Source organism: Felis catus, chromosome C1 (genome assembly GCF_018350175.1).
Source record: "Felis catus isolate Fca126 chromosome C1, F.catus_Fca126_mat1.0, whole genome shotgun sequence".
NCBI classification, from domain to species: Eukaryota; Metazoa; Chordata; class Mammalia; order Carnivora; family Felidae; genus Felis; species Felis catus.
Genome location: NC_058375.1, coordinates 147,937,118 through 147,950,689, shown reverse-complemented (window position 1 = coordinate 147,950,689; position 13,572 = coordinate 147,937,118). Strand labels below are relative to the sequence as shown.

Sequence of the window (13,572 nt, the reverse complement as noted above, 5' to 3'; positions counted from 1 at the left end):
TTCCAATAGTGATCAGGGTAACCATACTTTCTTTTACTGTGCTTGTCCTCAAATCACTTGAAGCCTACTTAAAGTCATGAGATTCATGATATAATTAATCTCAATTACTTTACATTACACAGTTTACTTATTCATATAATTGAGGCAAAAGTGCATTTTTTTTTGTTTGGATTACTCAGATTATTATACTTTATGCTACTTGGCCTATGAATACCTCCTACCTATGTTTTACTTTATCAAAACAGTTAATATCATACTAAACTAGGACACTTTATGTATTTGGATGGAGATTGGCTGCTTGGTCATTTTATATCATTTTATTCCTATTTGGCCCATCAAAATTTTAGGTTTTGTTTTCAATTTTTTTCAAATTTAATTGAAATTATTTCAATTTTTCTGTTAGAAATGCAGCTATGACTTAAAAAAATCTACTCAATTTCATTCATAAGATGAAACTTAAATATTCACCATTGATGCCTAAAACTTTTTCATTTTTTTTAATGTTTATTTATTTTTGAGAGAGACGGAGACAGAGTGTGAGTGGGTTAGGGGCAGAGAGAAAGGAAGACACAGAATCCAAAGCAGGCTCCAGGATCTGAGCTGTCAGCATAGAGCCTGACGCAGGGCTTGAACTCATGAACCGTGAGATCATGACCTGAGCCAAAATCAGACAGATGCTTAACCTACTGAGCCACCTAGGTGCCCTGACGCCTAAAACTTTTTAAATAAAAAGAATGGTCATACTTTGTATCTTGGCATTACAATTTTCTAAAATTCTCAATATATTTACTTAAATGGAAATATTCCCTTTATGTTCTTTTAAAAGTAATTTTTTTTTTAATTTTTTTTTTCAATGTTTATTTATTTTTGGGACAGAGAGAGACAGAGCATGAACGGGGGAGGGGCAGAGAGAGAGGGAGACACAGAATCGGAAACAGGCTCCAGGCTCTGAGCCATCAGCCCCGCCTGACGCGGGGCTCGAACTCATGGACCACGAGATCGTGACCTGGCTGAAGTCGGACGCTTAACCGACTGCGCCACCCAGGCGCCCCTAAAAGTAATTTTATGCAAGAAATATACTGGTGATATTTTTAAATTTTCCAGAGATAGAGGTTCAAGTGTAATATAAGTGTTGTAATATTATTCTTGTTTTTGCTTAAAAATAATTAAAAATAAGACCAACATGTTACCATAACTATATTTAGACCTCCAATAATATGATACTATTTCTTTGTCATTTTCTTTTTTTGATGAAAAACAGACAATCTGATGTTCCATTTGAAAAATGGAATGAGAAGTACCAAGTATAAACCAGTAGACTATCAACAATTGCATGCATTGACTGAAGCAAAAAAATTAGCTTCTGCCTCTACAGAGCTAAAGGTTAGTTAGAAGTTATGCATGTGTGTATGTGTGTTTTCTAGTTTTGGAAAATTGAATTTCCAGGAAGTAAAGTCATACTTATAATGTAAATGTGAAAATAAATAACATTCTGAATAGTTTTTAGAATCTTCCAACTATTACTAGTAGTGAATAGCAACTATCATTTATTGAATGCTCTTGGACAATGTGGTATATAGCTTACATGCATTCCTCATGTAATGTTCATAACAACCCTGAGATATGAATTCAACTTTACTTTTATTTGTTTATTTATTTATAAAAAATTTATTTATTTATTTTTAAAAAGTTTATTTATTTTGAGAGAGAGAGAGAGAGAGAGCATGCATGTGCACATGGGAGAGGGGCAGAGACAGAGAGGGAGAGAGAGAATCCCAAGCGGACTCCCAGCTATGAGCCCAATGCAGAGCTCGATCTCACAGACCATGAGATCATGACCTGAGCCGAAATCAAGAGTTGGTTGCTTAACCCACTCAGCTACCCAGCTGCCCCTCTACTTTTAGCTTTCAACAATTTCTAACTTGCTCTGAACAATAAAAATTGCAAATAAGGGACAGCCATGGATTATCATTTAGGGCTCTTTCTGCAACATCATACAAATATGCCCTCAGGTGCCTCTCTTCCTACAATTTCCTTTTATGCCCTGATCTCAGGAAAGGTGAACCTGGACTAGATTTGAAAGGGGTTTAGGTGCAAGTGATTGTGCACAGTATTTTAGGACCATGTATGGTTTAGGATTACTCATGCAGTATATTTCCCTCTTGTGCAAATAATAAAGTACATTATAAACAACACTTTCATTGCTTGGTTGCATTTTTAATTATTTTTTAAAAATCTGATTTGGCAAAGTAACATATTAAGTAATTTACAAGTTTTTATTTTCATTTAATATTTTTGTGTTTTATTAGTTTTCGATGGCTTTTTATGGTTAATACCTTTTTCTTTTTCTTTTTTTTCAGTTTTTATTTAAATTTTAGTTAGTTCATGGTTAATACCTTTTTTTAAGATGTTTTTAAAATATTTTTATTATTTATTTTTGAGAGAGAGAGACAGAGACAGAGACAGAGCATGGGCGGGGGAGGGGCAGAGAGAGAGGGAGACTCAGAATCTAAAATAGGTTCCAGACTCTGAGCTGTCAGATTAGAGCCCGACATGGGGTCAAACCCACGAACCATGAGATCATGACTTGAGCTGAAGTTGGACGCTCAACGGACTGAGCCACCCAGGTGCCCAATATCTTTTGGGCAAATGTTATGATTCCAAAACACATCTCATACCTATTCTAAAGAAATTACCATATATCCATGAGCTATATCCCCTCAAGTAAGGGAACCTCTCAAATACGACATTATTTGTTCAGTTCAGATATAACTTTAAAATAATTTGATATTATTGATGTTATCAGGACAGTGAAAGAAATTTTATGGCAAAATCACTTATGTAACTATCATCCTAATAAAACTATTTCATATTTCTGACTTATATTCTGATCCATTGTATTTATATCACATATACACTACATACATATATAGAGACATAAACATATACATACACTTTTTATTTTCTCCCATGATAAACATAAACATGAAATCCTGTATACTTTCCCCCTAACACTTTGCCACATAATCTTTATGATATTTAATTACTCCAGTAAATAAATATTTATTATGTGGCTCAATGATACAATAATGAGCAAAATACATCCCTACCCTCATGGAATGTACTGTGTGCAGGAGAGGAGGAGGAGGAAAGTCAGTGTTTATCAAATAATAAAAACATGCTGTCTGGTGTGTACTAATAGGACTTGATCCTAGTTGAGTGGGAAGGCTTTTTTTGAGGCAATGACATTGGAAATGGGATTTCAAGGTCAATAAAAATGAAGTAAAAACAAGAGTGATGAGTACTTCAAATAGAAAAAGATGCATGCCTTATCCTGATTTTTGGATATTGGGATTGTATCCAGTTTTATGATATTGGAAATCATGCTTTGGTAATTACATATCTTCATGCAGAGACACCTTTCACATTTTAGAATCCTCTACCCCTATAGGATAAATTCCCATGATTGGCATGTTTGGGCTAAAAACTATGAATTTTATTTTTAAAAAAGTTCTTTCCCAAGGTATTGTTGTAATAAAGATACCACCACAGACACTTCTCTACACTGTTATCAGTACTGGAATATGTACATATATATTCATATAGATACACATACATTTAAAATATTATCTATGTATCTATTTGTCCACCAATCCATGCTTCTATGCATCCATCCATCATTTACCAATTTTTTTTTTCTGATGAATGTGGAATGGTTGAATGTCAAAATCAGTGTTTGTTCAAAGTGAATTTCTCTTTGATGACAGAATCACTATCAAAGAATAAACATATTTTAAAATTTTAATTTTTAATGTGGTTTTCAAGTTTTGATATTAAGTTCAAGGGCAGTAATTTCTCAGCCCTGTCAGCTGCTAGATTGCTTCTCTGGTTACTGTGCTACATATTTGTGAGATTAAACAAATGATCACTTTCAACTGACATTTTAAATAACATCAATAACCTTGTTGTTTGTAGAATGTAATTCAGGAAGAAGCTTTTTAGTTACATATTTTCTAGGAATAACTGTACCTGGGATTTATTACTTGGCAAATCTCAAAAAATCCCTTGTCTTCAACTACTGAAAGTGGTTCACAGTGTGTAGCAATCATTTTGATAAGCTTTTTGCTTCAATTTTTAGTTTCCATAGATTCATAATGATAAGGAATTGTCCTGTTAAGGCATTTTTATAATATCTGTTGTTTTGAATTCCAGTTAGTGAGAACAAAATGTGTCCTAGATACCTCATCATTTTCGAATACTTTCTTCTTTCCTTTTACGGTTTTTATTTTTTAGTATAGCTGGATTAAGAAAGATATATTGGGAATGTTGTTTTACATGATTTTTGGTCTTACCTCTTCATTTAATTTAGAAGATAGCAAGTTGACATTTTGCTTTTAATGGACTCTTCTAAAATGTGAACAATTTCCAAATAGGGCTTTTCTTTAAGACTCGTGGCTTAAATGGAATTAGATAACTGGAAATGAAAAATAATTCTTAAAGTTTATTTTGTTTAATGTTTTGAATGCTAAGGTATATACCAATCAGTCTACACCAACTAGGATTGTGATAATAATGTCATCTCTATTATTCTTTCTTGTATTGGTATTTACATTTTTGTAAAATATGCATTGGCTCAAGAAGAATACTTCTTCCTAATGTTACATAGTTAACACATTCTCTCAATATTTGTAGTAAATATCAGTTTATTTCCTACTTCTTTTACTAATTAAATGTGTTTTTTCCTTGCACATGAGATTAGCAGCTTTAACAATCATTGTTAATTATTACAGCACTATACTCTGGCAATATTAAATGTAAACATACTTAAATTGAATGATAGAATGTTAACATTTAGAGCACATAAGGAGGTTTTTGCTTCAAGTTATATCTAGAATACTTAGTTATATTTGAAAATAAATTAACAATTTCTTTTTTTAAATTTTTTAATGTTTATTTATTTTTGAGAGAGAGAGAGAGAGAGAGAGACAGAGCAGGAGCAGGGGAGGGGTAGAGAGAGAGGGAGACACAGAATCTGAAGCAGGCTCCCGGCTCTGAGCTGTCAGCACAGAGCCCGACGCAGGGCTCAAATTCATGAACCATGGACGCTTAACTGACTGAGCCACCCAGGCACCCCAACAATAATTTCTTGTAATAATTATTGTTAATTAACAGTAAATTCAGAAGACCTGCCTGGTTTCTGTTACTGGTATTATACTGATCAGATGTGATAGTCCCTATAAAATTCCTGTCCTTGATCATGCACAAATTTTGGGCTGCCAGATAAGACACTGATATGGACATTGAGTGATCTAGCTTTCACAGGCTGAGATTGAGTCTGAAGCCAAATAGTAGAGTTGGCCTGGAAACAGAGACCAATTTTAGGTACATTGTGTGTTAACTATTCATTTCTAGTTTAGGTAAGTATAAAAGGGATCTTTATTATTATTTTTATTTGAATTGCTTTGCTTAGCAAGAATGAATATTTCTTCTTGTTCAACTAAGTATCTATCTACTAAATTTTTAAAAGAACATTATGAGAAATTGTGATCATATGCAAAATTAGAGTGAATGATATCATTATCTCTATGTAATTTATCTAGCTTCAACTATAATCAACTCTTGCCTATTGTTTTCTCTATACTCCCTACCATAACTTTCCCCTGTGCCAGGTTATCTTGAAACAAATCTCAGGCATCATAACATTTAACCACAATTATTTCAGTATGTATCTCTAAAAGATTAGGGCTACAAAACACCACCCCAAACCCTAAAATACCATTATCATTAAAATATTAAAATATTAATAATTTCTATTATTATTTCTATTAATAATATTAATCATTAAAATATTAATAATTTCTTAATTTCAAATATCCGGTGTTAAATTTCCCTGATTGTCTTCAATTTTTTTCTTAAAGTTTGTTTAAATCAGCATCTAAGTAAGATCCATATATTATAATTGATTTTTATTTTTTAGATATCCTCCTCTATCCTCCTGTGTTTTTGTAATTTATTTTTTGAAGAAATTGTATTTCTTACAGTCTGGATTTTGCTGATTACATCCTGGTGGTGTCATTTAACATGTGTTTCTGTCTCTTGTATTTCCAGTAAATTGGTGGTTATATCTGGAAACTTGATCAGATTCAGGTTCAATTTATTTTGGCAGGATCACTTATTGATGGGGTTTTTGTGCTACATTCTTTTTCTATCACAAATAGTGCTTCAGTGAATAGTTGTGTTCATTTATCTTCTTACATAGTTTTACCAATATAGTTCTCAGATTGATTTCTATGAATAAGGTTAGGTCTAGGTCAAAGGGCAAATCCGTAAGAAATTTTGCCCCACCTCCAGATTCCCTTCTGTGGGGGGGCTGCATCATTTTGCATTTCCACTAGCAACATAGGAAAGAGCATGTTTCCCTATGGCCTCACAGAGTGTTTTGTGAAATATCTGAGGTTTTGTTAACCTGCTAGATGAGAAATTTCATTTCAGTGTAGTTGGGTTTTCTCTTTTTATTTTTGTTAATAGCTCTTTATACATTTAACTGTTCTTTTATCTTTACTGAGATATAACTCACATATACTAAAGTGTACATACCTCACCTATAATAAAGTGCACAACTCTTAAGTGTACACCTTGATGAACTTTGACAAATGTATACACATATGTAACCAACACTTCAGTTGCCCACTAGCTATTGTTGCATATATCTAAAGATAGGTCATCTGACCCGAAGGGCTATCATGGTATCTCAAGGTGACTACTTAGAGTCTTATTATTATCTTGGATCATCACAATAAATCACATAGGAAACCTCTAGTTTCAGATTCCTTGATGAATTTATTATTTTTGCTATTTTTAATTCATCAACATTCCATATAAGTCATCATCCACCTTAAATATTGATTTCGTATGGCTTATTGCCCAGCAAAATGAATTGGAATTTCCTAGAAATCTATTGATAGAGATCCAAGTTTAAATCTTTTTGTTCTTTTAAGACTTTTTTTTCTTCACTTTTGGCCTGAGGATAGAAGTGGAGTCAATGAGTGAACTTACAAAAAATCAAGATGTTCTTTAAAATATTGGAAGTGTCTAGTGAAAAATAGTAGCTTTATTTTGACTTTTATAGTCTACTTAATTGGTCTTTCTCTGGGCTCAAAGACAGCATTGATTTTTTTAAGCCATAAAAACGTGTCCACATCTTTCACCAATGTGTTTTAATTTTTTTGTACAACATGGACCAAATATGTCAAAGAAATCTAATTTTAAAAGTTGTGTCTGCTGCAACAAACTTGAGAGGCTGTAGGTGGCAAACAGTTGCAATGAGTTTTAAGCATTCTTAAAGCAAACACTAGAGCATCAGATTTTAGAAACATTATGTACTTTTATGTTTTCAGTAGGTAGAATGAGGATTGCTGAATGTTTTTCTGCAGTGTCCTTTTCCTATTTAAATATACTTTTCTCCTAAATTTCATAATTGTAGCCCTCTTAAGAACCCCTGAGGAAAAGATTTGACTTTGACTCCATGTTTTTGTTTTCTTACACCCCTAATTTTGAATCAGTAACCAGAACAGTGGAAGGATAAACTCAAGGTTGAAGTAATCAGTGAATGATAGCTAGAAATAGCATGCATTCTGAAGAGTCTTTTTAGGATTTGTCTTCTGAAGTTTTTATATCTTCAGCATTGAAGATGTAACTGTTAAGGCTTTCAGGATACTAAGTATTCTAGTAGCAGAGAAAATATAAAATATGCATGTTTCATCAAATTTTTGATTTGAGAATAGCACTTTCATAGACATTTAGAAGTACTAATACGGAATACGTGAATTCACCGTACACGTAAGTATCAGTCAGCATCCAACCAGGAAACAGACACTGAAGACTAAGAGAGGACAGGTCTTTAATACAGGAAATTGTTACACAGGTGTAGAGCTGAGAAGCCAAACAGGATACCATGAAGCAATGTAAAGGTTAACAACAGAAGGCGCTCCCATGCTTAGGTCAGAGGGACGTTAGACAAAGCAAGGCTGTACCACATTCCATCTGCTGAATTTACCCAGAAATTATTGGAACTGTATTAGAACTGTCAAGAAAAGTCAGAGTAATGGAGAAGATGCAGATGCTTCTGGAGATCATTGTGATACTAGAGAAGGCAGGCGGAGTAATCCTTTGGCTTCTCCTTTCCCCCCTCCCTTCAGGATCCTACTACTAGTGTCTCCCTTGGCTGAACCCGGCTGCAAGTCAGCTAGTCAGGGTGTCTGGGAAACACAGGCTGCTCTGTGATATGGAGCAGATCAGGGAGATGGCCAACAATGGACATTAAGGCAAACAGATCCAGGCCTGATACAATTTGTCAACAAACTCCAAAGTACTAATTATGTGCTACATTTTTGAAAAGCCATACAATCTGGGGAAATTTTAAATTTAGTCAAAAATGTGGGTTTCAATGCTACACAAGTTTTCAGTATTTCTTTGCCAACTTCTGTACCTTCAAATAAATACTTGCCTAAATTTTTAAAAGTATTTTACTAACATTTAAAAAACTTTATTTATGAAGGCATGGAGTTGAAAGATTAAAATTACATGTTCAAGGTCCTATTTCTAGTAGGTGCTGAAGCTGAGACAAAAGCCAGGCCTCCTAACAACTTATCCAATGACTTTTCCCCATCCTATGCTGAAGGATCATGTAAAAGCCAATGTGAACACTAAGGTTCTATGTGATTCTGACATTTATGAGCTTTAGGATCTTGGCCATGTTTTTTAACCTCTCTGAACTTCAGTCCTCATGTGTCAGTGGGAATAGTGATGCCCATAGTGCCTGGCAGGGAAGATGTATCAAAAAGATGAGAAAATATATGGAAAGCTACTGAAAAATTTTCTGAGACTACATGAATTAAGGTGTTATATGTTGTATGTATGGAAAATATAATTACCTATCTTTTCATAGATACTTTAAAAACAATTTTTAAATTGGCCAGTATTCCAAACCAGTTTCTCTTTCACCTCCCTGGTTTTTGTTTAATGAATTATTTATTTTAAGGTGGACTCTGTATCAGAAGTTGCACTAATAGGACTGAACAGAGATAAATATGTAACTTAGAAATTACAAATTAAACAATTTCATTGTGGAAAACACATTCAGAAAACATTGGAATTGCTCCTCTTTTGTTCCTCTAAATCTAGATCCGAAAAGCAGTGCAGACTTCAAAAGCATCTAAAGAGCAGACACTAAGAAAACAACACAAGCAAGTGTGGTGGCAGGAACACCAAAGGCTAAATGACGTCAGGTAAGAATCGAGGGAAATCTCTATAAGAACATTTAAGACTTGCTAAGAGTTGTACTTACTTAGACGTTCTATAACGTTCCGTGTTAATGAAGCCATTAAACTAAAAATATAAAGTTATGCTTTGTGAGTCAAATTAAAATTCTTTCATTTCCTCAATTTAATTTGGAATCCAGCAAATATGTTAATATGGCTTTTGCTTTGTTTTGGAAGAAAAGATAATCTTCTATATCTGCTGATCACTTAACTCTTCTACACTCCCTTTCATACTTGTAATTACTCATTTTACTCTTAGCATATTGAATTATAATACCTTATTTACATGTTTGCTTTCCCTATGAAGTGGCAAACAAGGGCAAACATACCATCAGCTTCATCTTTTCCTTGTAGGATTTGGAGGAGATCTTTGACTGCTTTCAATGAATGAATGAATGAATGAACTCAGGGATTCAAGTTGTTGACGGATTTCTAGATGTAACTGCATTATGACTAAGTCAATTTGCATTTTTGACTTTTGTCATTATTTCCAGCTCTCATTTCAAGGTGAAGTAACAAAATAATGATTCTATACTTGTTCTTAATTGTAATCTTTGAAAAATAAATTTCTTTTCAAAGGGCAGGGCAAAAGGAGAAGGCAGATGTGTTTTCCCTCCATTTGAGGCAATATACTAGTTTTAAGGTATACTTTAAAAATGTATATTTTAATCAGATATTGTATATCACAATAGATTATTTTTGTAGTTTACTCAAATTCAAATTTCTAAAGGTCATTAACTTTACTTTTTTTTAACCTGTTAGAAATATTAATTAGAATAGAACTGAATTGGCAAATGGTTTTTGAGCAAATTGACATTTTTAGCCCTATCAAGTCTTTCAATTCACCATTTATTTTAGTCTATTTAGTGTCTTTCAATAGATATAGAGATCTTGCGTACCTTTTACAGGTTTATTTCTAAATACTTTATTTTTATGCTATTGTAAAAAGATATTTATTTATTTATTTATTTATTTATTTATTTATTTATTTAACATCCAAGTTAGCATACAGTGCAACAATGATTTCAGGAGTAGATTCCTTAATGCCCCTTATTCATTTAGCTCATCTCCCCTCCCACAACCCTTCCAGTAACCCTCTGTTTGTTCTCCATATTTAAGAGTCTCTTATGTTTTGTTTACCCCCCTGTTTTTATATTATTTTTGCTTCCCTTCTCTTGTATTCATCTGTTTTGATCTTAAATGCCTCATATTAGTGAAGTCATATGATATTTGTCTTTCTCTGACTGACTAATTTCGCTTAGCATAATACCCTTCAGTTCCATCCACATAGTTGCAAGTGGCAAGATTTCATTGTTTTTGATTGCTGAGTAATACTCCATTGTGTATATATACCACATCTTCTTTATTCATTCATCCATCAATGGACATTTGGGCTCTTTCCATACTTTGGCTATTGTCAATAGTACTGCTATAAACATTGGGGTACATGTGCCCCTTTGAAAAAGCATACCTGTATGCCTTGGATAAATACCTACTAGTGCAATTGCTGGGTCATAGGGTAGTTCTATTTTTAGTTTTTTGAGGAACCTTCATATTGTTTTCCAGAGTGGCTTCACCAATTTGCATTCCCACCAGCAGTGCAAAAGAGATCCTCTTTCTCCACATCCTCACCAACGTCTGTTGTTGCCTGAGTTGTTAATGTTAGCCATTCTGACAGGTGTGAGGTGGTATCTCACTGTAGTTTTGACTTGTATTTCCCTGGTGATGAGTCATGTTGAGCATTTTTTCATGTGTAGGTTGGCCATCTGGATGTCTTCTTCGGAGAAGTGTCTATTCATGTCTTTTGCCCATTTCTTCCCTGGATTATTTGTTTTTTTGGGTGTTGAGTTTGATAAGTTCTTTATAGATTTTGGATACTAACCCTTTATCTGATATGTGATTTGCCAATATCTTCTCCCATTCTGTCGGTTGCCTTTTAGTTTTGGTGATTGTTTCCTTCGCTGTGCAGAAGCTTTTTATTTGGATGAGGTCCCAATAGTTCATTTTTGCTTTTGTTTCCCTTGCCTCCAGAGACGTGTTGAGTAAGAAGTTTCTATGGCCGAGGTCAAAGAGGTTTTTCCTGTTTCTCCTCGAGGATTTTGATGGCTTCCTGTCTTATGTTTAGGTCTTTCACCCATTTTGAGTTTATTTTTGTGTATGGTGTAAGAAAGTGGTCCAGGTTCATTCTTCTGCATGTTGCTGTCCAGTTTTCCCAGCACTACTTGCTGAAGAGACTGTCTTTATTCCACTGGATATTTTTTCCTGCTTTACCAAAGATTAGTTGGCCATATGTTTGTGGGTCCATTTCTGGGTTCTCTATTCTGTTCCATTGATCTGAGAGTCTGCCCTTGTGCCAGTACCATACTATCTTGATAATTACAGCTTTGTTATACAGCTTGGAGTCCGGGAGTGTGATGCCAACAGCTTTGGTTTTACTTTTCAAGCTTGCTTTGGCTATTTGGGGTCTTTTCTGGTTCCATACAAATTTTAGGATTGTTTGTTGTAGCTCTGTGAAGAATGCTGTTGTTATTTTGATAGGGATTGCATTGAATATGTAGATTGCTTTGGGTAGTATTGATATTTTAACAATGTTTGCTCTTCCAATCCAGGAACATGGAATATTTTTTTCATTTTTTTCAATTTCTTTCATAAGCTTTCTATAGTTTTCAGTGTTTAGTTTTTTCACCTCTTTGTTTAGGTTGATTCCTAGCTATTTTATGGCTTTTGGTGCAATTGTAAATGGGATCGATTCCTTGATTTCTCTTTCTGTTGCTTCATTGTTGGTGTATGAGAATGCAACCAATTTCTGTGCATTGGTTTTATATACTGCAACTTTGCTGAATTCATGGATCAGTTCTAGCAGTTTTTTGGTGGAATCTTTGGGTTTTCCATGTAGAATATCATGTCATCTGCAAAGAGTGAAATTTGACTTCTTCCTGGCTGATTTGGATGCCTTTTATTCCTCTGTGTTGTCTAATTGCTGAGGCTAAGACTTCCAATACTATGTTGAATAACAGTGGCAAGAGTGGACATCCCCCCTGTCTTGTTCCTGACCTTAGGGGGAAAGCTCTCAGTTTTTCCCCATTGAGGATGATATTAGCAGTGGATCTTTTATATATGGCTTTTATGATTTTGAGGTATGATCCTTCTATCCCTACTTTCTTGAGGGTTGTTATCAAGAAAGGATGCTGTATTTTGTCAAATGCTTTCTCTGCATCTATTGAGAGGATCATGTGGTTCTTGTCATTTCTTTTATTGATGTGATGTATAACATGGATTGTTTTGTGGATATTGAACCAGCCCTGCATCCTAGGCATAAATCCCACTTGGTCATGGTGATTAATTTTTTTAATGTATTGTTGGATCTGGTTGGCTAGTATCTTGTTGAGGATATTTGCATCCATGTTCATCAGGAAAATTGGGCTATGCTTCCTTTTTAATAGGGTCTTTGTCTGATTTTGGAATCAAGATAATGCTGGCTTCATGGAAAGAGTTTGGAAGTTTTCTTTCCATTTCTATTTTTTGGAACAGCTTCAAGAGAATAGGTGTTAACTTTTCTCTAAATATTTGGTAGAATTCCCCTGTAAAGCAATCTGGCCCTGGACTCTTGTTGTTTGGGAGATTTTTGATTACTAATTCAATTTCTTTACTGGCTATAGATCTGTTCAAATTTTTTATTTCTTCCTGTTTCAGTTTTGGTAGTTTACATGTTTCTAGGAATTTTTCCATTTCTTCCATATTGCCCATTTTATTGGCGTATAATTGCTCATAACATTCTCTTATTATTGTTTGTATTTCTGCAGTGTTGATTGTGATCTCTCCTCTTTCATTCTTTTTCTTTTTAATGTTTATTTATTTTTGAGAGAGAGACAGAGTGCAAGTCAGGGAGGGGCAGGTAGAGAAGGAGACACAGAATCTGAAGCAGGCTCCAGGCTCTGAGCTGTCAGCACAGAAGCTGATGTGGGACTTGAACCCACGAACTGTGAGATCATGACCTGAGCTGAAGTTGGACACAACCCACTGAGCCACCCAGGCGCCCCTCTCCTCTTTCTTTCTTGATTTTATATATTTGGGTCCTTGCCTTTTCCTTTTTGATCAAACTGGCTAGGGGTTTATCAATTTTGTTAATTCTTTCAGAGAACCAGCTCCTGGTTTCATTGATCTGTTCTACTGTTTTTTTTTGGTTTCGATAGCACTGATTTATGCTCTAATATTTATTATTTCCTGTCTTCTGCTGGTTTTGGGTTTTATT

At 34.3% G+C, this 13,572-nt stretch overlaps 1 protein-coding gene across 7 annotated transcripts in view; it reads left to right on the top strand.

Annotated features, from left to right (window-relative positions):
• Positions 1–13,572, top strand: part of CCDC148 (coiled-coil domain containing 148) — a 283,553-nt gene that overhangs the window by 67,993 nt on the left and 201,988 nt on the right. For 3 of the 7 annotated variants that reach the window (XM_045033842.1, XM_045033841.1, XM_019838135.3), the window contains 2 exons: positions 1,262–1,383; positions 9,184–9,287. In XM_045033842.1, coding sequence (XP_044889777.1) covers positions 1,262–1,383; positions 9,184–9,287 — 226 coding nt within the window. Of the gene's footprint in view, positions 1–1,261; positions 1,384–9,183; positions 9,288–9,674; positions 9,828–13,572 lie in introns of those variants that run through there. The other 4 variants (XM_045033845.1, XM_045033844.1, XM_045033843.1 and 1 more) reach the window with 2 other exon arrangements.